This window comes from Triticum dicoccoides, chromosome 2A (genome assembly GCF_002162155.2).
Source record: "Triticum dicoccoides isolate Atlit2015 ecotype Zavitan chromosome 2A, WEW_v2.0, whole genome shotgun sequence".
NCBI classification, from domain to species: Eukaryota; Viridiplantae; Streptophyta; class Magnoliopsida; order Poales; family Poaceae; genus Triticum; species Triticum dicoccoides.
The window spans coordinates 59,952,296-59,974,879 of NC_041382.1; the positions used below are offsets into that span (position 1 = coordinate 59,952,296).

Sequence of the window (22,584 nt, forward strand, 5' to 3'; positions counted from 1 at the left end):
GGTACATAAGTTATCAAGTCTACGATGTGTGAGTTATCATGTTATTTGCATAAGAGTTATCGTGGTATGGTTCAACAACTCCTCCCACCCCTACCCCCACCGACAAAGTTATCAGGACTGGGTACATAACTTATCATGTCTACGATGTGTGATTTATCATGTTATTTGCATAGAAGTTACCGTTGTATGTTCCAACGACTCCCCTCCACCTCTACCCCCGCCGACAAAGTTACCAGGACTGGGTACATAATTTATCATGTCTACGATGTATGAGTTATCAGGTTATTTGCATATAAATTACCAGGACAGTGATGCGTAAACTATCATCATATTTACACAGAAGTTATCGAGGGTATACTTCATCAAAACCCCTCCCTCCGGCGGAGAAAAAAGTTATCATGTTTGCGGTGCGTAAATTATCATGATATTCACACGGAAATTACCGGGGTATATTTCATCAACTTTTTCTGGTTAAAAAATTACCATCGTGTTTGCATGTAATTTATCAGGTCCGCGGTGCATAAATTACCAGGCTATTCACATAGAAAATTACCGGTTGGTATATTTCAACAACTTCTTTCACCTTGGGCTAAAATTATCACGGTGTGTGTACGTAAATTATCACGTTTGCGGCCCAAAAATTACCGTCTTTCATAGACGACCTACCACCTTCCCTTCGTCAACATCTCCTACCTCTCGGACTGAATATTCTTTAGAAGAATCATTGATCACATCACCAAAATCATCTGCGCTGTCATCCGAGTGTTGGCGGAGATACCTACTTCCATCATAAAGTGGAACAACAACGATAAAATAGAGAAAACTCATGAAATTAAAAAGAGAAAATGTATATTTTACTAAGAAATACAGTACTAAATATCATGACCAAATAGTTTAGCTTTATCCAACTTACCACGTACCTAGACAGTGTGGAGTGGTTAGTGTATTGAGGTCTTCCTTAGTTTCATGTCACAGGTGCTCAGTTCGAGTCCCCGCATACAATTTTTCTTTGCCCAACCTGCTCTATTTTTAGATGGTTATTAATACCTGCGGAAAAAAGGAAAGTGCCGGTAATTAATTCAGCGCGAAAAAAGGAAAGTACGGGCGGGAAGGTAATAATCAACGTGATTTCGGGGAGGAGCGAAGGGATTGTTTCCGCGGCACACGTAGGACTACAGTTTGTTTCCGCTAAAAAATCACGATCGTGTGATCCAGATCCAACGACGTGCAGATCGTTTGGATCTGTTAGCGAATTTCCAGTCGGCAGGAGAATAGCTTTCTCGTGTGTATATATATATATATATATATATATAGACACACACACATACACTAGTACCCACATTTTTTATGATCAGTATAGTGTATCTCCAGAGTTATGATGTGGGGTATGTGGGGGAAATACACAATCTTTTCTAGCGTGATCAAGCGATATTGTACTCTCAGTATCAAGGGCCCTTCGCTCAAATCCATCACAATAAAGATCCAATAATCTGTTTATGTTTTGGGCTGTTTACGTACGCTATAATAAACTGTGTTCCTACTGTGTAAATCCATTCTTTGAGATTTGTGGTATCTAACTACAGTACTATGCATGACCATAGCTGGCCCTGAACTCTTTATTCATGTCGAAAATGTAAGAGCAGAAATTTGCCCTGGCCATGGGCCTTAGGCATGACCCAGGAAGATGAACTTACCATATCGTGGTTCCTGGCAATCAAGTGAACAACCACTGCCAGACATTCACCATCTCCTTCTGATCAAAGTAAGCAGTCACAATAAGATACTCGTGTAGATTCAGAGTACACATTCAGAGTTGGCGGCCAAGCTCTGGATGGATTTAGTTACTGGCAGCACTCCAACTATACATAAGCTGCTCTTCTTTACAGGTCACTTGACAGTAGCAAAAGTTGTGTCTCAATTAGTTGCTCAACAGTAAATCTGGATAAAAGCTGGATATGCTCCACAGTAACATGAGCCAGTTTCTCTGCCCAGAGAGATTACTCAAAGTTAGATTGCTCCTGCGAAAACGAGATACAAAAGAGCAGCATGAATATATAGCAAATTAAGTACCAATACATCGAAATAAAGAATGCCACTCTTTGATGATTTTGTCGGCATCCAACTGTTCTCAAATTAGTTTATTCAAGAATTCAAACATCCCAATGCGATAGAAGAATGAAATCCTAGAATTCTTATTTCATGAAATTTTGGGCCCTTACGCGCATATAACAAATGAAGTCCCAATATAAATACGTCTCTTACAATGGATATATGGGTAAACAGAAAAAAAAGGATAAATCATCTAGACATGGCCTGAGAGCAGACTATTAGACCATCTCTAGCCCTTTCCCTGAAATTAAACTCCTCAAACCACCCATCAAAACTTAACTCCTCAAATTTGATATGCGCACAACAACAACTTTCTGGCCAGTAGATGATATGCATAAGTAATTTGAAAAGGGACTCATCAAGCGTGAAGAACGCATGCTAGAAAGGATTCAAGGAAGTCGGCAAAATTCGTCCTCCACGGACCACTGTTTGGATCGAATTATCTCGCCACCAGGAAGCTGGAGGTGCTCTCAATATAATTAGTAGCTGGTCGACTGCAACCAAAAGGTATCATCCGCCCCAGGTTCATGGAACTGATCTCTTTAGGGCCGCGAGGGGCCACATAGGGTTGTGGTGGATGGCAGAGAGGGCATGGTGCCACCGGCATGGAGATGGGAAGTGACGGACAGCGGCTGTTAGGTGACTGCCGAAGGAAAAAATAGTGTCGGGAAGGAAAAAGCATTCAGGAGAATAGCTCTTTTACCCCACAAATTTGAGCATGAAGAGGCAAGTTTGAGGGAAGGGCCGGAAGGGGTTTAACCCCCAAAATTTAGGGAGTTAGAAGAGATTTGATGGGAGAGCCAACTAGAGATGCTCTTATATATGCCTCAAAATATGTGAACCAGAGCACCAACATGATCATGTTGGTGCCGTGACTCCCACAAAATCTGGATTTATGCTTAAATCATACGGACACCAGGTGACACGTTGTCGTTCCCATTGGCATTGCCTTTGCAATCGCCATTGCCATTATTGTCGTTCCCATTGTTGTTGCCTTTGAAATCACCCTCATCATTATCATTCCCATTGCCATCGGTAGGTAACACTACCTCCATGCCCGTGAAGACAGCCAATATGTCATTAACCAACCAGTGGCCGCAGCGCTCATCATATGCCATAGTTTCGAAGAAGTTGGTGACGCAAAACCTGCCGGAACCCAGGTTGACGAGTTTGGTGGGGCAGCCACCGTAACGGGGTGGGTACCATCCCTCTGGCACGTCAGTGTCCGCCCAGATTCGTGTGTGCTCCGGCAGCGGCCCCTCCCCTCTCAGGACGCCGGAGATGTCTGCGGCGCAGGGGAGGTGGGAGTTGCTGTGAGAGGCGCCAAACCAGAGGCCGAGCTCCGGGTCGTGCCCCGCCCTGCCGTGGAACGGCATGAGCCAGTCGCCGGCCTTGCTCCACTCGCGAGTCACCGTGTCGAAGCAATAGATGCCGACTCCCGTGACAGAGATGCAGATGGTGTGTCCGCCAACCAAGGCGTACGAGCAGACGGAGGCCGGTTTGTTACCAACCTGCAGGTCATGGACGAAAGGCGGCGGCGGGAGGGCGTCGCAGTGCCACGCCTTGCTGGAGGTGGGGTGGTAGCGCCTGCGGTACACGATAGCCTCGAACTGGACCTGGCCCTCGCTGTGCGGCCTGAGGATGCTATCCATGATGTATTGTAGAGGGCTCCACCTTGGCCTTCCTTCGAGATGGCCGGATCCTGAGGGATGGAGAGGGCCAAGGGGGGGCGCTTGGGCGTGTGGAGGCTGGGCATGGTGTCGATGCAGTGGGTCTCGGCGTCGAAGCGGAAGATGCGCGTGGAGCTGTCGCCGAAGAAGAGCTTGGTTTCGGTGAGAGGGAAGCAGTACATCCTGCCCCATCGATCGTACGGGGTCATCGCGCATATCGACGGTTTCATGGTGACCGTGGCCGCCGGCAGCCGAATGTAAACCGGCTTCATCATCATCATCATCATCTTCTTCTTCTTTCCCTTGGCCCCCGCCCCCGCCCCCGCCACCGCCGAGGGGTTGTTTATTAGGTCTGGCCTGTTGGGCAGGGCCGTCAATGGAGGCACCACCTTGGCATGTTCCGCCGCTTCTTCCGGTGTCGGGTAGAAGAGCTGGTTGCGGGACAGGTCGAAGCGCCGCAGCGTGTAGGTGAATTTCTGGCAATCCGACACCAGCAGGTTCACAAACCGCCGGGCGCTCATCTCCGATCAAAGATCCAACACCTCAAAGCAAGATCGTCCTTCCTTCCTTACCTCCTGTAGTAGTAGCAGTACATTCAAAAGAAATGAGAACAAAAATCAGGTCATGCCGACCCAAGGAATAAGAAGCCGACGACGGACCTGGTGCAGAACGGCGGCGCCGCCGGGGGAGCGGAGATTGGGTTTGGATAGGGAGGTACGTCTACGGCACACTTTTTTTTTAGGGATCACACATTTTTTTCTTCGTGGCCGGTGGTGTTGTTGGGTCGGACCATGGCCCAATCCTTTTCTTCCCTTTATCCAAAGACCAAAGCAGTTGGGCCTGGTTAACCAAACCCATCTTTCTTTCATTTTTTTCAGATATCAGCCATATCGTAGATAGTGTGCAAGATTGCACATCCATGGCGCTTCTACAGGCATAATATGTGCTTGCAAACTCTTCAGGCCAGTCATGATTAAACCTCTTAACCGAAACCTCCTACATTGGATAAGAGCCAGACGAATTCTTGCTTTACTTGTGGATTGCCACTGCTGGCATTTGCATAAGACGGCAGCTTTCTGTCGACAAACCAACAACCTGTTCAAATATCGCAAATGCTATCGGCCGAACACCACAACAGACACTGATCGCTGACGATCAAGTCTCTTCATCAGAGCAAAGTTTCTTTCTCGTTACTGTTTCATGGTCGTGTTTGATGTTGCAGAATCTGGAGCAGGTGACGCGGATCATCTCCGGCCTCCCCCTCCACCTGCACCGCCATGTTCATAGGGCGTTAGGAACCTATACTTGGGAGGAAATGCTGAGTGAGATGTGAGAAGAAGAAAACATCAGCTAATCAAAACCAACTCTTCAGTTAGTCTCTCTAGGTTGCAAGTTCCTTTCTGGGTGGGCGTTGTTTCTGCAGCAGAGCATCTCTTTGGGTTGCAAGTTCGATTCTCCACTCTATCATACAGCTTAGAGTCATGCTTTTGGGCAAGAAATGGGAGAACCCAAATTTTAAGTAGCCTTTTAATTTGCATATTTCAAAAACACGGGAATAGGAAAAAGGCGGATTATGAAATGCTAGGGCCATTGGAATCTATTAAAATTTTAAACACAGGAATTGGATGTCATGACATGCCATTTTCTACATATATGGGGACAACATGAATAAGCAATACGAATAGTTTGCTGTGGCATAGAAAATATTATGCCATAATTAACATTAAAACAAAGGAAAACTTCCCAAGCACGAATCATAGGAGAACTTCCCAAGTACAAATCAAAATTCTAAAGATTCTACTCCCATAATATTTCTGACTTCGCATCAAAGATCAAGAATTAGGTATGTGCCACAACAGCCAAAGAAAACATGTCCATGAGACAGGAGCCAATGGAAGCTCGGTAACAGAATGCAGTGCATGATATCCTGCAGTTAAAAAACCAAAACAATGTTCAAGATCTCACAAACTAACGGAGAGATTGAACGTCTCAGGGAAACAGTTTTTGGAATGAGATTCAGTTAGTCCTTCCGCTGTAAAACAAGAATGCATTGTACTACTACGGCCTGGATGTTGGTGCTTGATGGAAAGTGGCAACAACAATGTTTGATAGCACTAGCATTACTCAAAAACTTGCGATGTGCATTCTAACTTTTTTTTAGCATATCCAGTGATCAGAATTTTGGATCTAGCATATATACGCTCATACTGAAGTATTCATATGTGAAGGCAAACACAAACTAGACTTAAACTCACGCATGTCTCCAGGAAACCTACAAACTTGCACATCCATAAAACCCTACTGAAGAGATTAACACCAACAATTTTCACATTTCTTTTGTTGAGCATTTAGAGGGAGATCTGCATCAAAGAGAAAATAGTTTCAATTGCAGATTGCCTGTGATGGACACGGCCATATCATTTATTTACTCTGTTTCCTATATCCAACAGAAGTTTACAGGGACGGATACAACTTCAGAGTTTCAGAAGTTTCCGTCCACCTTTGTTTTCTTGCTCTGAACAAAAAGGTAATGGAGTTTCAGAATTCAGACAGGCAGAGATGCCGCGGCATTAAGCAGCAGGACCAAGTATCAACCGCTCATCTCTGGTTCGAATCGCATAACTTAAAACTTTGCACCAGTAAGTAAATCATAATGCAAGTTCTTGTTCCATTGGTACTGTTTATTTATTATTATGTTGACGCAAAAGAAATACTGAAAGATGACTTAAACATGAAGAAATAAAACATCTAGTGATCTTGCGGCACGTACATCATTCATGGTGATGAGGCCGGAAGAGCGACGATGGGGCTCCGCACGACATGCCTCTCCGATACCCAGCTCAAGCTTCCCTCCACATACAGTACTTCCTTGCCCAGGTCGCCGCTCACAGACATGCTGAAGGTCTTCTTCTCTCCGGCTTTGGAGAATGACAGCGTCTCCGGGGAGACACGCACCGTCAGAGGCTTCGGCACGTCCACCTTGGCCTTGAATGTCGAATCCGCTGGCCCAACGTTCGTCACAGTTCGGTTCACTGTGAACGGAGTCGATGAAACCAACACGGTTATCGTCGGGTAGTTGAGCTGCGCGTGCTGGACCTTGGGCAGCTTCCCGCAGGTCAAGCTTGAGTTGCACACGATGGTTGCTAGGCCGCTGTCACCGAGGAACCAGCAGATGTAGCCGGCATACTCAGTGACGCTGAGGTCGTACACCAAGCCAGGGTCGGCGGCTCTCGCCGGGTTCACATGGCCGGCGCCTGTGTCGAACACCCCGGCCTTTCGATGCTGCTCGTCCAAGATTGAGCCGCCAGTGCTATTAACGATGTCCGACGTCGTTAGGATAGCAGACTTGATGGCGGCTGGCGACCAGTCGGGATGGATGCTTTTAATAAGGGCCGCAACACCACTCACGTGGGGCGTCGCCATGGATGTGCCTGATATGATGTTGAAAGGGCCCTGTCCGGAGGCCGTGCTTGGTGGCCATGCAGCGAGGATGTTGAGCCCCGGTGCCAATATGTCCGGCTTTAGGATGTTGAGGTTGGTGAAACTTGGACCCCGCGAAGAGAAAAAAGGCACGACAGGGGCCGGGCGGACACCAAACAATGTGTTGTTGTACGTGAGAGAGGCCACAGAGCTGCTCGTCGACGATGCGGCGTAAGCTATGAGGATGCCACCGTCGGACGCGGTCACCTGTACAACACTGGAGTTGTAATCCTGAACAATGGTGGTGTAGCCACTGATTTTGTCGTTGAACAACACCACACCGGACGCACCAGCACCCACTATTCTGCGGACGTTGGACTTTTGAGTCTCCGACTTCGTGTTCTCGCAGACCAGGATCTTACCGGCGATGCCACTGTCATCACTGTAATTGCAGTACCGCCGTTCCTCGGAGTAGACGAGAGGGTGCGACTTTGAGCTCGGACTCGCTTTCTGGGTAAGCGCTTCTCCATCGATGATCTTGCCATTGCCAAGATTCACACTGGCACCGAAGCTCCGGTCTACGGAGCCGGCGGCGACTGTGAGCAACCACGGGGCGACGTTGGTGACCGAGAACAGATCCGGACCATCGTTACCTGCGGCACACACCATGAGGATGCCCTTGGACATAGCACTAAACGCGCCGATAGCGATGGGGTCTTGATCATAGATGGGACTCATGGTGCCACCAACGGAGAACGAGAGCACGTCCACCCCATCCTTGATGGCCTCTTCTAGGCCGGCCAGTACGGCGGATTCCTCGCAGCCTCTACTGTCGCATACCTTGTACATGGCGATGTGTGCGCTAGGAGCAATTCCGGCTGCAGTGCCCTTTCCCACACCCACACCATGGTATGATGCGCCAGTGATGAAGTTCCCGGCTGCCGTGGACGAGGTGTGCGTTCCGTGTCCCTCTTCGTCACCAGAGTCAACACCCTCGATGAATGACTTGGCACCAATGAGCTTGTTGTTGCACCGGGCCGCCTTGCATGAGCCCTTCCACCTTGCTGGGGGTGGTGGAACTCCATGGTCATTGAAAGAAGGGTGTGTCGCATAGATGCCGGTGTCGAGCAGTCCAATGATGACTCCCTTCCCGTAGCCAGCCTGGCTCCAGAACCCGGTGTCGTTCCTTAGTCCAAGGAACTCTGGCGTGTGGGTGGTCATTAGCTGCAGGGTCCGGTCGGGGAATGCACGCACAAACCCTGGCTTCTTGGCCACCGTATCGAGCTCGGCGTCGGTGAGCCTCACGGCGAAGCCACTGAACACCTCGGTGTAGGAATGGAGAAGGCGCGACTCGTTGGACTCATCCGTCAACGAACTCGGCAAGAAAGACTTGTGCCACTGGCGATGGGCGTCTTCGCCGGCATTCGAGCGTGGTGGCTCGACGAGCACGATGTAAGCATGATAAGCAGAGGGTTTTGTGGCATTTTGGTGTACGCTTGTGGCAGCTGGATTGATATAGCATAGTGCGAGAGTAGGAAAGAGGATGGCGAGCAAGAGAAGTGGTATTGAGAGATTTGTGAACGACGCCATTCCTCGAGGCTCAAACCACACAACTACACGATGAAGATGATGGCAATGCCAGAATAGGATCAATCACCGGGCAATCTTTATACAACACGAACAATTAATGTGTTGTGTGTTACTTTTGGCATATATTAATCAGTTGACAAATCCAGAGCATATGGTAACACATTAATGAGTTTAACTTCTGTTAAATCTGGAAGATATGATAAGATTATGTGGGATGGCAGGAATGAGTGTGGGTAATGTATCTACCCGGGTTTATGGTGCGGGGTGTAGGGAAAAAGATACATGGTATTTTTCGATTTTCTGGATGGTCTTTAACACATATATTAAATATCTGTAAATTGGGAGGATAACTAATTTTTCAAAATTAACAGCTTCTGGTTTTGTATCCCCACCTATGATGTGTTATCATCTCATAAAATGAGTACTATCAACAGATTCCTGAAGAAAAAATATTGGAGTAAATGGCAATATCGAAGTCATGAAATTAGGTGAGGTTGAATGGGTCATTTTCTTTTACGCTCAAAACCTGATCGAGTTCTATCAAAAAACTCTTGAACAAATATTAGTAGGAGCTGCATGAAGAAATGGAAGAAAATGACAGAATGGGTGTGCATGGAAGGAACGGCTGGACTTGGCGTTCCAGTGGACCAATCTGCTGGTGCTTAGCGAATCAGATTTCTCTAAACCAGGCAGAAACACTGAATACCTACTACTACCCAGCGAATGAACCCAACGGCAGCATAAAACAAAACTAAAGAGGGAAACGCCCACTGACCCGCATCGGTCTTGATCTGTTTCTTTATCTCCAAATGCTTCACAAGACCAAAATGCTTCACAAGATATCAATAACTGGGCTCTGCTTCTATTTTCTTATCGCAGCAACTCCTTTATTTCTCAAGCAAGCATTCTCCTTAAAGACGATGCATTTGAACTGATTAAACAGGGCCAGATGAAAACATCCACTAATCTAACAGCACAAAAGTCATTCATGGTGATCGCAGGGGAGTAGGACCACCGACTCGAAGGGAGACGACGATCGGGCTCCTCACCACGTGTTTCTCGGACACCCAGCTCAGGCTTCCCTCCATTGATTCTTGTTCATCCACGTGGTGGCTGCTCACCGACACGCTAAATGTCTTCTTCTCCCGGGCCTTGGAGAACACCAGTGTATCCGGAGAAGAGAAAAGTCCACATTTCAACCCTCAACTAACCACGGCGTTTGATTGTCAACCCTCAACTCTAAAACCGGTCGGATTTCAACCCTGAACTTGTCACACTGTCCACTTTACCCCCCTTGACTCGGTTTGAGGCTAGTCAAGTGGTTTTGACCCGGTCAAAGCTGACTGGGCAGCCCAGTCAGCATGCCACGTGTAAATCTAAAAAATGGATGATTCTCTCAATCTATAAATCCATTAAAGTTGAAAATTTCCCAGGTATCTAAACATCATATGAGTGTTGTTGTGTAAAAATTTCAGAATTTTCTGGGCACTTTTTTTTCGGTTCAAAATTTTGACCCAATAGTGGCTGAATTTGAAAAATTGATGGTTCTCTCAATCTATAAATCCATTTAAGTTGAAAATTTCCCAGCTATCTAAACATCATATGAGTGTTGTTGTGTAAAAATTTCAGAATTTTCTGGGCACTTTTTTTTTCGGTTCAAAATTTTGACTGAATAGTGGCTGAATTTGAAAAATTGATGGTTCTCTCAATCTATAAATCCATTTAAGTTGAAAATTTCCCAGCTATCTGAACATCATATGAGTGTTGTTGTGTAAAAATTTCAGAATTTTTGGGCACTTTTTTTTCGGTTCAAAATTTGGGCAGCATTTTGGTACCATTTGGTAGCATTTGGTCATCATACGGAAAAGATGATTGCAAACACACATAGATGTCTCAAATAGAAAACATAGATGTCTCACACACAATACATAGATGAGGTCTCACACACAACACATAGATGTCTCACACAATACATAATGCATTTCTGGCAAGCAGCGATGTTGCTAGCTGATTCATGATTGAAGTCCAAGCAGCCTTCGAAACCCCGCATACTTCTTTGTGTGCTTGACAACTCTGCTGCTAGCTCTAGCGCTAGAATTGCCGGTAGATACATTAACATTGACATTGGAGCTTCTTTGCACATTAATTGTATTTCCGGAGAAATTGTTGGACCTGCTGCTGCTTCCAGTTGGCGCCCTTCTCTTTGGGTTAGGTGCAGCCACTTCCTCAGTGGCCTTCCGTTTGCTCTGCCTAGTGCTGCTCTGGCGTGAAGGCTACAAGAATAATGGCAAATGTTAGTTATATATACATGATAGTGTAATCAGGTTTGCTCATGCATATTTCCTGGATAGTGTACCATATCTGGCCCTTGACTAGCACATGGTGCTTGGCTACTTGTTGCAGTTTGGCTTGTAGCAGGCTGTTTGGAAGCAGCTGATGGTGCTTTGCTTCTAGCAGGACCTTGGCCTTGCTTAGGAGTTGGTGTATTTGAACTCCCTGTGCCATTTCTTGCTTTGCATGATGTCCTGTTGTGCCCATGTAGCTTGCACATGCTGCATCTTATCTTTGTACCTCTCTTAGAAACCCTAGTGGCACACCTTGGCTTCTCTTGTTGCTCTCTGGTCCTTTGCTTTTTCTTCCTACCGGGCATCGTAATCTCCCCTGGTGGATTAGGTCTTGGCCTCTCAGACACAGGCCATGCAGGTCTGCCTTCCACAGGTTGAAGGCAAAAAGCATAAGTTTTCTTGAATGCTTCTATGCTATAGCACTTGTCAATGTAATCATCTATGTTGTTGGTTTTGAAAAAAATGCATGATATAGCATGAGGGCATGGAAGACCAGATAGTTGCCAATATCTACAACTACATGTCCACTCTTCTAGATTCACTTGGAACCTATGTTCTCTATGAGTCACCTCATATAAATCTTCACCATTCCAAACAGCATGACAATAGGCAGAGGCATTTATGCTTTTCTTCAGTTTTCTAAGTACCGTGGGACAAATGGTGCCGGTCCACTTGTCCGACTCGGTTCTTTGATATTCTATCCTAGCCATTATCTTCACCCTAATGGCTTCAAACATGCTGATTGCTGGCAAACAGCGAGGCTCCACGATCCACTTATTAAAAGACTCGCAAATGTTGCTGTCTACCGAGTCACAATTAGAGCCCAATCTGAACCAAGCCCTGCTCCAATGGTGTGGGTCAGTTTTCATCACATCCCTTGCCCCTTCAACAGTCTCTTGTGCTAACTTCGCTCTTGCAAGATTGAAAAGCATTGGAGAACTAGCTTTTGCACATGCCCAAAATAGCTTCTGCCATTCCTTCTCTCTGTAGGTCTTCCTCCAGTTTGCATACAAGTGCCTTGCGCAATTCCTATGCTCTGCTCTTGGTAGCCAATTTTCAACAGCCTTGAGAATACCCTACAAGCAACGACAACATGAGTCAGAACATACAACATACAACACAATGTAATATGATAAAATGTGATTAAAAGAGAATTACTTTCTGCTGATCAGAAATAATAACATAGTCCGATCCATCTCCAAGTTTTAAGTCTGAGCACAACAGGCTAACAAACCAATCCCAGGTTTCATTGGTCTCTTTGTCTACAAGTGCCCACGCTATCGGATACATCTGATGGTTTGCATCTCTTCCAATTGCACTCAACACCTCTCCTCCTCTCCCCTTCAAGAAACATCCATCCAAACCTATGACTTTTCTGCATCCAGCCAGAAAACCTTTCTTACAAGCATCACTATGCAAGTAGAACCAGGATTGCTTCTAAGAAGCTCTAGCTGATAATCGAAGACTTGGCTATATTCACCCAATTTTGACTCTTGAATCCTTTTTGAGACAATTGCCTTAGCTCTCTTGATCTTCGATATGTGTACATTAGCAAACATCTCCTCCTGCACCGTGGCCTTCAAATTTTGGACTGACCAGTCAGTGTTTGACTTGATCAAATTCTCAAACTTGTTGGCTATTCTGGTGCATGTCACCAACTTGTTGTCTCTCCTCTTTGGGCATGTGTGCTCATCAATGAAAGAAGTAATCTGCCAGCTTTCAAACTTGCTAGTCTTCCTCGCTAAACAAACCCATTTGCAAGTTGGCCAAGTGCACCTTGCTCTCACCCTGTCACCCTCATCCTTAATGAATTTTATTTCCTTCCTCTTCCTAAGACCATAGTCCACTATTGCCTCTTTGAACTGTTTCTTTCCACTAAACTTCATTCCCAAACTGAATTTCTTCACCTCAGCCTGACTCGAATACTTTGGAAACTCGGACTCATGAACAACAAGCTGACCATCACTATCTTCATCATATGATTCATCATCTTCATAACTTGAGTCAGCTACTATCTTTTTTTTTGTCGGAGGTGCAATGGCCTTCTCTATAGCAGTGATGTCCTTGCCCTTGCCCTTGCTCTTGCTCTTGAAATCCTTGTACTTCTGCCTAATCTCCTCCACCTCATCATCGGATGTTGAGCAATCCGATAACACAAAGTCACTACCGGATGAAGAATCGGTACCATTGCCATCAACAGCATCACTTTGATTTGATTCCTCTTTACCACCAGCAGGTACTTCATCATCCCCAAAACTTTGCTTTGAATTCTCATCACCGCCAGCGGGTACTTCATCATCCCTATAACTTTGTTGTTCTGGCTCATTACTACTAATGTCCTCAACATATATGTCCACTACACCTCCATCTGTTTCATATGAGAGCATGTACTTCACGGAATTTTCATCAACTAATGCCATCAATCCATCAGACAATTGTTTTCCAGGATATAACCAATGCAGCATCATGATTACTCCTTGTCGAGCGACACTGTAATGCACTTTCAGATTTAGAATGAGAGTGCGTAAGGACAAACTGCGCCGCTCAACATGAGCAATTTCCTCGCTGCCTCCAACATATTCCAAATTTTGACCCTCACGCACAAATGCACCATTGAAATGGAATCGCACAACAAAGAAATCCAGAGGATCCATTCAATCTACAAGAGATGAGAAAACAGAATAAGAAATCATTACTACGGTTTCAGCAACAGAGAGAGGGGGAAAATCACTATTAACAAGGGGTGCAAGGGCAGGACCAGCAGCAGCAGCTAGCCCAAGCTAGCAGCTTGCCGGCGGTGGCAGCACCAACAACTCGCCCAAGCTAGCAGCAGCAGCAGCTCGCCGGCGGCTAGGGTTAGCAGCAGCAACTAAAATCTAAGGGAAACAGAGGGAGGAAGGGAGGGAAGAGAGGGCAAACCTGCGGTGGAGGTGGAGGTGGTGGCCACGGCCGGCGGCGTTCCAGGCCGCGGTGGAAGTGGTGGCCGCGGGCGGCGGCGTCCCAGGCCGCGGTGGAGGTGGTGGCCGCGGGCGGCGGCGTCCCAGGCAGCGGTGGAGGTGCTGGCCCCGGGCGGCGGCGTCCCAGGCGGCGGTGGCGGCGCGCCCGGTTACCGGTCGCCGGCGAGGAGGTCGTGGCTGCGGCCGGCGGCGACCAACGCGGCGGCAGGTCGATTTGGATCGGGGTGAGACTGAACAAACGAGAGAGAGATGGGGATAAGGTTGGACCTGTGTGCGTGGCATGCTGACTGGGCTGCCCAGTCAGCTTTGACCGGGTCAAAACCACTTGACTAGCCTCAAACCGAGTCAAGGGGGGTAAAGTGGACAGTGTAACAAGTTCAGGGTTGAAATCCGACCGGTTTTAGAGTTGAGGGTTGACAATCAAACGCCGTGGTTAGTTGAGGGTTGAAATGTGGACTTTTCTCTCCGGAGAAACACGCACCGTCATCGACTTGGGTGCGTCCACCTTCGCCCTGTATATCGATGTTGCTGGCCCAACGTTCGTCACTGTTCGGTTCACGATGAATGGCGTTGATATGAATGGCACAGTTATACTTGGATAGTTGAGCTGGACGTCCTTGACCTTGGGCAGCTTCTCGCAGGTCAAGCTCGGGTTGTGCACGATCGTCACCAAGCCTTTGTTGCCAAGGAGCCAGCAGATGTAGCCCGTGTAATCAGTTACGCCGAGATCATACACCAGACCAGGATCGGCAGCTCTCGCCGGGTTCACATGGCCGGCGCCTCTATCGTACGCACTGGCTTTACCATGCCTCTCATTCAATATCGGGCCACCGATGTTGTTGAAGGTGTCCGACGTTGTCAGGATGGCCGACTTGATGGCAGCCGGTGACCAGTCGGGATGCAAGCTTTTGATGAGCGCCGCAACACCGCTGACATGTGGTGTTGCCATGGATGTACCTGATATGATGTTGAAAGGCTTCGATGCAGATTTTGTTTCTTGCAGCCATGCGGCGAAGATGTTGAGCCCGGGAGCCAGAATGTCTGGCTTGAGCACGCCCAGGGAGATAGGGCTTGGACCCCGTGAAGAGAACGACGCCACGGTCGGGTTTGGACGAACACCAAGCACTGTGTTGTTGTATGTGAAAGTGGCCACGGCTTTGCTTGCTGCCGACTTCGCATAACCTGTGATAGCAATGCCGTCAGCTGCGGCCACCTGCACCACTCTCGAGTAGTAATCCTGAAGAAGAATGGAGTAGCCATCGGCTTCATCATTGAACAGTACCACACCGGCCGCTCCAGCATCCATTATGCTGCGAATGGTTGAGTACTGAGGCATCGGGGTGTCATGGCTTGGCATACCACGATTTTCCCGGTGATGGAAATGCGATCCTCGTTCTCGCAGAAACGATTTTCCTCGGAGTAGAGGAGAGGATACGACTTTGAGGTTGGCATTTTCACCTGGGTAAGCGCTTCTCCATTTAAGCGCAACCCATTGCCGAGATGAACACCAGCATCGAATCTCCGATCCACCGAGCCAGCAGCGACCGTGAGCAACCACGGTGCGTCGTTGATGACCGACCGTGGATTGGGACCATGGTTGCCAGCCGCGCACACCACAATGATACCCTTAGATATCGCGCTGAACGCGCCGATGGCGATGGGATCCTTGTCGAAGCTCACACTGGTGGGACTGCCGAGGGAAAGCGAGAGCACGTCCACCCCATCCTTGATGGCCGCGTCCAGGCCAGCCACTATGGCAGATTCTTCACAGCCAATCCCAGTGCACACTTTGTACATGGCGATGTGGGCACCTGGAGCAATTCCGGAAGCAGTGCGCATGCCTACGCCATGGTATGACGCATTGGTAACAAAGTTCCCAGCGGCAGTGGATGAGGTGTGTGTTCCGTGCCCCGCAAAATCAAATGGGCGGTCATCACCGGGCAATGAATGATTTGGCACCGATGAGCTTGTTGTCGAACGAAGGGTGTGCTGCATAGATTCCGCTGTCAAGCATCCCGACAATCACTCCCTTCCCGTAGCGTGTGTCGCTCCAAAACCCGGTGCCACTCCTCAGCCCGAGGAACTCTGGCGTGTGCGTGGTCATGAGCTGCAGCATCCGGTCTGGTTTCTTGGCCATCGCGTCGAGCTCGGCATCAGTGAGCCTCACCGTGAAGCCGCTGAACACCTCGGTGTAGGTGTGGAGGAGACGTGGCTCTCCAGATTCGCCGATGTGAGAGCTCGGCAAGAAAGTCTCATACCACCGACGATGCCCGACTTCGCCGGCACTTGAGGGAGGTGGGTCGACGAGTACGATGTAAGTGCGGTAAGCAGAGGTTCCTGTAGAACCCTGCTGTACCCTTGCAGCAGCTGGACTGATATAGCACAGTGAGGGTGTAGGAGAGAGGGTGGCGAGGAAGAGAAGTGGTAGTAGTATGATGAGATTGGTCAAGGACGCCATGGCTGAAGCTAGGCAAACCTACACAACTGAGGAAGGCGATGGCGATGGCGATTGAGTGTCTATCCGGCCATCACCCGCTGTTCTTCATTTATACAGCACGCGCAAGTGATCAATGTGCTGCAACCTTTATGGTGCACAAGATAAATCACTTGGAGATCTAGCGCATGCATGCAGCAGCATACAATACAAGAGATTTATTTTGTGCCAACTAAATGTTGTACGACCGGGGAGGCCAGATACATACTTGCTGATACGCAATGATCAATGCACTGCGATTGTTTTTCTATATCCTGCATGAACCATATCTGGCAATATATGAGGGAAATGAATGACTCAAATTTAACATCATATAGATACTATTGATATTGTCATATCGTGTCATAAATGTAGTCATAGAAATGAGATCAGGTGAGGTCGAACTTGATCACCAATTGGAACTTCTATTCTGGGCGCCTCTTCCGGGTGTGATAATTACTCCCTCCGTCCCATAATGTAAGACGTTTTTTGACACTAGTGTAGCGTAATTAGTTAGTAGTGCTAAAGATTAAATCTGTTTAACTAGTGATTGAGTGGCATCGTTCTCTCAGTTTTACTGGGCTATTTGTTGTAAAGCGGTTTAGATGTTCAGTTTCTACTACTTGCTATCTTAACACAAATGTGCAGTCCTGCTGTGCCCTTCATTCAACCCATCATAATAAAGGAACACAAACCGTTTGTGTTTTGGGATTCAAACTGGTTACCTTCTAATACACTGTGTTACTGCGAATTGTTCAAGATTCAATCAGCTCCTCTGTTTTTGAGTAGCGGTACCTAACTACTATGCAGGTATAAATGTGGTGATAGAAATGAGATCAGGTGAGGTCTAACTGGTCACCAATTGAAATTGTATTCTCAGCGCATTTTCTTGGTGTGACAGTGCTAAACATTTGATCTGTTTAATTAACTAGTAGTGACTAGTGATTGAGTGGCATTGTACTCTCACGTTTACTGCGCTATTGGTGGCAAAGTGGTTTGGATGTGCAGCTTCTACTACTTGCTATCTTAACACAAAATATTTGTGCAGTCCTGCTGTGTCTGGCTCAGCAACGTAGTAGTGATATCATAATAAAAGAAAACACTCTGTTTCTGTTTTGGGATTCAAACTGGTTACCTTCTACTCCCTCCGTTTCTAAATATAAGCCCTTTTAGATATTTCAATACGGACAACATACGGATGTATATAGGCGTATTTTAGAGTGCAGATTCACTCATTTGGCTCCGTATGTGGTCCATGTTGGAATCTCTAAAAGGGGTTATATTTAGGAACGGAGGAAGTAATGGACTGTGTTACTGTGAATTGTTTCAGATCCAATCAGCCCTTCCTTTTTGAGGAGTGGTATCTGACTACTACGCAGGACCATAGCTGGTCTTGAACTATTTATTCATATCGAAAATGCAAGAAGAGAAAACTGTCCTGGCCAATGGCCTCAGGCATGACACAGAAAGATGAACTTACCATAACGTAGCTGCAGACAATCCAGTGAACAGACACTACCAGACATTCACCATCTCCGTCTGATCGAAGTAGCACCCGGTCGGTCCGTCCTGAGGGAGCAGGGCCAGCATAACCGGGCCCCTCGCGCCCTGCTCCGGCGTCAGGGTCCCCAGGTTCCAGTTGATGTCGGTCCTGACAAAGCCAGGGCGCACGCAGTTGACGCGCATCTCTGGGTACCGCCTCGCCAGGATCCTCGTGTAGAGGTTGATCACCATCTTCGACACGCTGTACGCCGGCAGCATCGCCGGCCACCCTGCCTCTTCGAGCCGTCCATTCTTCAGGTCATCCATGAAGGTGTTGAGCACCGCCTCGATCCGCGCCTCGTCCCAGATGTCGATGTTGCTCAGGTCCTTCCGTAGCTCCTCGTTCGGCATTCTCTGGCAGGCACCAAAGTTGAACACATAAGACTGACTATGGATCGGGCAGGATGCATCTCTTTCTTGGTTCTCAGAGGTTTTGGAGAAAGAATTTCAACTGATAGCGTACCTTCAGCTCTGACGCAAGGGAGGAGGCGTTAACGATCTTCGCTCCCGACTTGGATAGTTTCAGTAGAGGAAGAAGGGCTTCTGTAACCCGTTTGCATCCGTAGTAATTGGTGTCGAGACAGTCCCGTGCCACCTCATAGGTATTCTGGAACACGTCTTTGAGCACAGTGGCTGCTCTGCCAGATGTCTGAATCATAAACACGAATTTAAAACTGAACACTGAACATTGGTCGCGGTACTAAGTATCCAAGTTACAGATGAAATTGCTAAGTTGCAAAAGGTTCAGATCAAAAGAAAATTATCGTGTCGCAAGCGTGATAAACTATTTTCAAAAAAAGATTCAGAGGAAATCAGTACCCATGTCTCTGCATCAAGGTTCAGAGCTTTGAGGCCTTCCTCATCTGCTGCAACTCCTACAACTGCTGCATTGTTAACCTGTATATGATGTTACCCAACTCATCCTCATTCACATAACATGTTCCCGGAAAAGATGCATAAGTGACGATCTAACAAAAGCGACTTCATTTTACCAAGATGTCAAGCTCTCCATATCTGCTCTCGATGTGTCGCGCTAGAGAGGCGACACTGCTGTCATCCCGGACGTCGAGCTGGTGGAAGACAACGTTGGAGAGGTTGGATTCACGGCAGATCGACTCGACGGCATCCTTCCCTCTCTTCTCGTCCCTCGCTGTGAGAATGACAGTCACACCTTGGGCGGCAAGCTGCCGGCACACCTCCAGGCCGACTCCCTTGTTTCCACCAGTGACCACCGCAATCCTGATGAAAAGCAGGCAGAATATCAGCATCCCTGCCCATTTTTACTTTTATTCTTGGATTGGATGATCCGGCAAACACTAGTAGTAGCAGAAACTGACTACTAGGAGGAATGGGTAGAACCTGATTTATGAACAACAAAAATGCATTATACCTATTTTTTGAATGAATATATATTGATGATCATTTCAGGCTTTTCCGGGCTTTCAGGCCGGGCTTCGGGTGGAAAAGTTGAGCCCGAGCTTGGCCCGGATGCCGGGGTTTCGGGCCGGGCTGCCCAAGAACAGGTCCAGCACTAAGCATACTAGAATGAGCAACCTAGAGTGCAGAAGAGTGCCACCCAATCTGAGAAGACGCTAGATATATATTCTAAGTACTACTCAGTATTCAAAGGTCAACTCAGGATGCAATCAGAAACCAGTAAGATTCACCAGCGAAGGTACCTGTGCGATGCCTGCTTCCCGTCGGCGGTGGCTACGTGCGACGGCTTCTCCATGGCTTGCGGAGTTGCAGCGGGTGGCTACGACGGCTGGGTGGGGGTCGTCGACGGCGAGGCGAGGAGAGAAGATGCTGGGGTGGGAGTGGGGGTTGGTGGCCGGGTGATTAGGCTCCAGATTAACCCTATATCGTGGTGGTGTGGTTGCTGGTTAGTAAAAGACCATGGATTATTTTACGAATTGCCTGGGAGGGCTCGTCTCGCCGGCGCCACTCCGGCGCCGACGATTTGGCTGTGTGGCCGGACCTACACGGCGCGGGACAGGGGAGGAGGAGGGAGACTGCTTTGCTTGGACATTTTTTTTGCGGGAAGAGGTGAGTGGTCATCCAGAGGCGTTGACTCCGTTGCTTTTGCGACGAAGCTGCACCAATCCGTCCCAACTGTAATTTCTACTGCAGAAACGAACCAAACGCCAAAATCCTCCCTTAATGCAATTTTTTTAAAGTCTTTCGATCTATTCATTTTCAATCATGGCAGTACATCGAATACTAAAAATAATAAAAATTACATCCATATCAGTAGACTATCTAGCGACAACTACAAGCACTGAAGCAAGCAGAAGGCGCACCGTCGCCATCGCCCCTCCATCGCCGGAGTCAGGCACAACTTGTTGCAGTAGACCGTCGGAAAGTCGTCGTGTAAGGCCTCGTAGGACCAATGCACCAGAACAGCAACCGCCGCAGATGAAGAATAACATAGATCAGAAGGATACAACCCGAAGACACACGAACGTAGACATAACGATGAGATCCGAGCAAATCCACCAATGATAGATCCGCCAGAGACACACCCACCAACAACGCTAGAGACACCACCAGAATGGGGCCTAGGCGGGAAGACCTTTGTTCCATCTTCAGGGAGTCGCCGTCATCTCGTCTTCCTGAGCAGGACACAAACCCTAGCAAAACTGAAAGAAACTACTAAAAACGGAGCCCTCCTGCCGGCCCTTGCCGAGATCCACCATGCCCCCATGGCTCTAAGGCCACCGGAGAAGAGGCGGATCTACAGCAACACCGGCGGGAAGCAAAAACCCTAGCTTTTTTTTAAGGAGGCGGCGGCGGCTAGAGATGAGCCTGTGCCGCGGTCATCCCCTTAATGCAATTGTGGTGGTGTTAAGAAACCAATTTCATTTCTATAGGGTGTATATACGCTCCTCATCATCATTGCCACATAGTGTTGGGCTGGAGAGTAAATATGCATGGCATAAATTTGCCGACATGGTAAATACACACACTAAATAGCCTCATTCACTTGTGATGAACTTTGGGAACAATTTCAACTTGTTTATCTTAATATTGACCAAGTTTATAAAAAAATACTTACACGTATTCACAACCGTGAATATTAGTGATCTAAAATGCCTTATATTTGTTTACATAGGGAGTATAAAAATACGTACTTTATTATGAATCTAATGAAACTAATTTGGTGTTTTAAATGTCTGGTCAGACCTAAAAAAAGTTTGACTTAGGATTTTCCTGGTGACTTTTTTGCAGTTACAGTGGTAGTAGCATGGATGTAGCGATGGATCCGATTCCCCTGTTGATTTTCTTTCCGCTAGCCTGGGCGTTTGATTCCGCTGGCCTTTTTTGCTGTTTTTTTTAGGGAAAACCTGTTGGCATTTTATTCCAAGGATGAAAGAGTTACATCATTGAGTACATGTGGTAATAAAAAATCTGGAGGTTCATCATCCCGTAAGTAAGACAATTGGGAATCCGGAGGGAGTAAGAAACACCTAAACCGAAGCATGCTCAAAACACATGTTGCACAGAGTGGAAAAAAAGAAGCAAACCTAGACAAATGGCACTTGTCACTCAACTCCCCCTAAAAAAGTTTCTTCAGTAAATTTCCTATGGCAGGGAGGGCACCGCCCCCTCAGGTTTGCATGTAGCTCCGCCGGTGTTGCTGTGCTCTTATTCATTGAGCTATCACTAACAAACAAACAAAATTCGTCAGCCTTTTGAAACAATTGACGCAAAGCCACCACCAGGCCCATACACCAGGCGGCACGGCCGCCTGATGACGTCCCATGGCTTCGGCCGCCAGAGCAAGCATCTCAAAGATGCCAGCCATGACGAACATCATCACAATGGCCACATCAACGAGAAGCGCGACGATCTTCAGAATGTCCTTCACGACAAGCTCAATTGCCTTCTTCCTTGATCTGTTCTGCTTTGTTGCGTGCGCGTCGACCGCCGGGGTCGACGTCTGGGACGACGAGGAGGGAGGCAGCGTAGTGGACCAAGCCGAGTCAAGGGAGACGAGGCAGCTGTAGGATGTGCTGGCGGAGCCCAGGACGATGACGGTGGTGCCAGAGCTGGCACCTTGCCATGCCCCGCCATCTTGCGAAGGCTGGCGCCGGCGCCGGTGAAGAGGAGGCGCAGTTGCCGGCGGAGGCACCGCCGCCGCTCAAGAGGTCCATGCCCTCAACCACTGGGCTCGTCGGCGTGGCCTGAGGTGGCTGGATGAATTTCGTTTGTTTTTTTTAACCATACTTTGAAATGTATGCGGGTAGGGTCGGATGGCCAGCTCTCACGGCAGCGTTCATAGACTAGTCCTCTTCGCTCTTGCGGAGAGATACGATGTCCGGTTTAGGGTTGAAAATGCACGAAGTGTATCTTTTCAACTCGGCACCAATTATCGTCCAGTGCTGTCTCATCGTTATCCTAGGTTCCTACAGTTCCCATGACGTCTCTGCACAGAGCGGAAAAGCATGTCCACAGTGGCGGAGGCAAGGGGGGCGAGC

The 22,584-nt window shown here is 47.8% G+C and overlaps 2 protein-coding genes and 1 pseudogene across 7 annotated transcripts; all 3 read right to left on the minus strand.

Moving 5' to 3' along the window:
- Positions 1–5,441: 5,441 nt before the first annotated feature.
- Positions 5,442–20,163, minus strand: LOC119353223 (short-chain dehydrogenase/reductase 2b-like). 6 transcript variants are annotated; one of them, XR_005170361.1, is made up of 7 exons: positions 19,786–20,163; positions 19,099–19,345; positions 18,926–19,003; positions 18,570–18,755; positions 18,045–18,460; positions 11,146–12,210; positions 10,692–11,062 (listed from the first exon to the last, which is right to left on the minus strand). XR_005170361.1 is itself a non-coding variant. In XM_037619819.1 (6 exons), exons 1-5 carry the CDS (start codon positions 19,836–19,838, stop codon positions 18,080–18,082), a joined length of 945 nt encoding a protein of 314 aa, XP_037475716.1. In that variant the 5' UTR covers positions 19,839–20,163; the 3' UTR covers positions 5,442–5,706; positions 18,045–18,079. The 6 variants fall into 6 exon arrangements, 4 of the variants coding, with proteins under 4 accessions (XP_037475716.1, XP_037475714.1, XP_037475717.1 ...); XM_037619819.1 differs by lacking the exons at positions 10,692–11,062; positions 11,146–12,210 and adding an exon at positions 5,442–5,706; XM_037619820.1 differs by lacking the exon at positions 11,146–12,210 and having other exon boundaries at positions 10,705–11,062.
- LOC119357590 (subtilisin-like protease) lies at positions 6,555–8,959 on the minus strand. The gene has a single exon (XM_037624490.1). The coding sequence runs from the start codon at positions 8,787–8,789 to the stop codon at positions 6,555–6,557; it is 2,235 nt and encodes a 744-aa protein (XP_037480387.1). The 5' UTR covers positions 8,790–8,959.
- Positions 14,368–17,038, minus strand: LOC119353222 (annotated as a pseudogene).
- Positions 20,164–22,584: the final 2,421 nt, after the last annotated feature.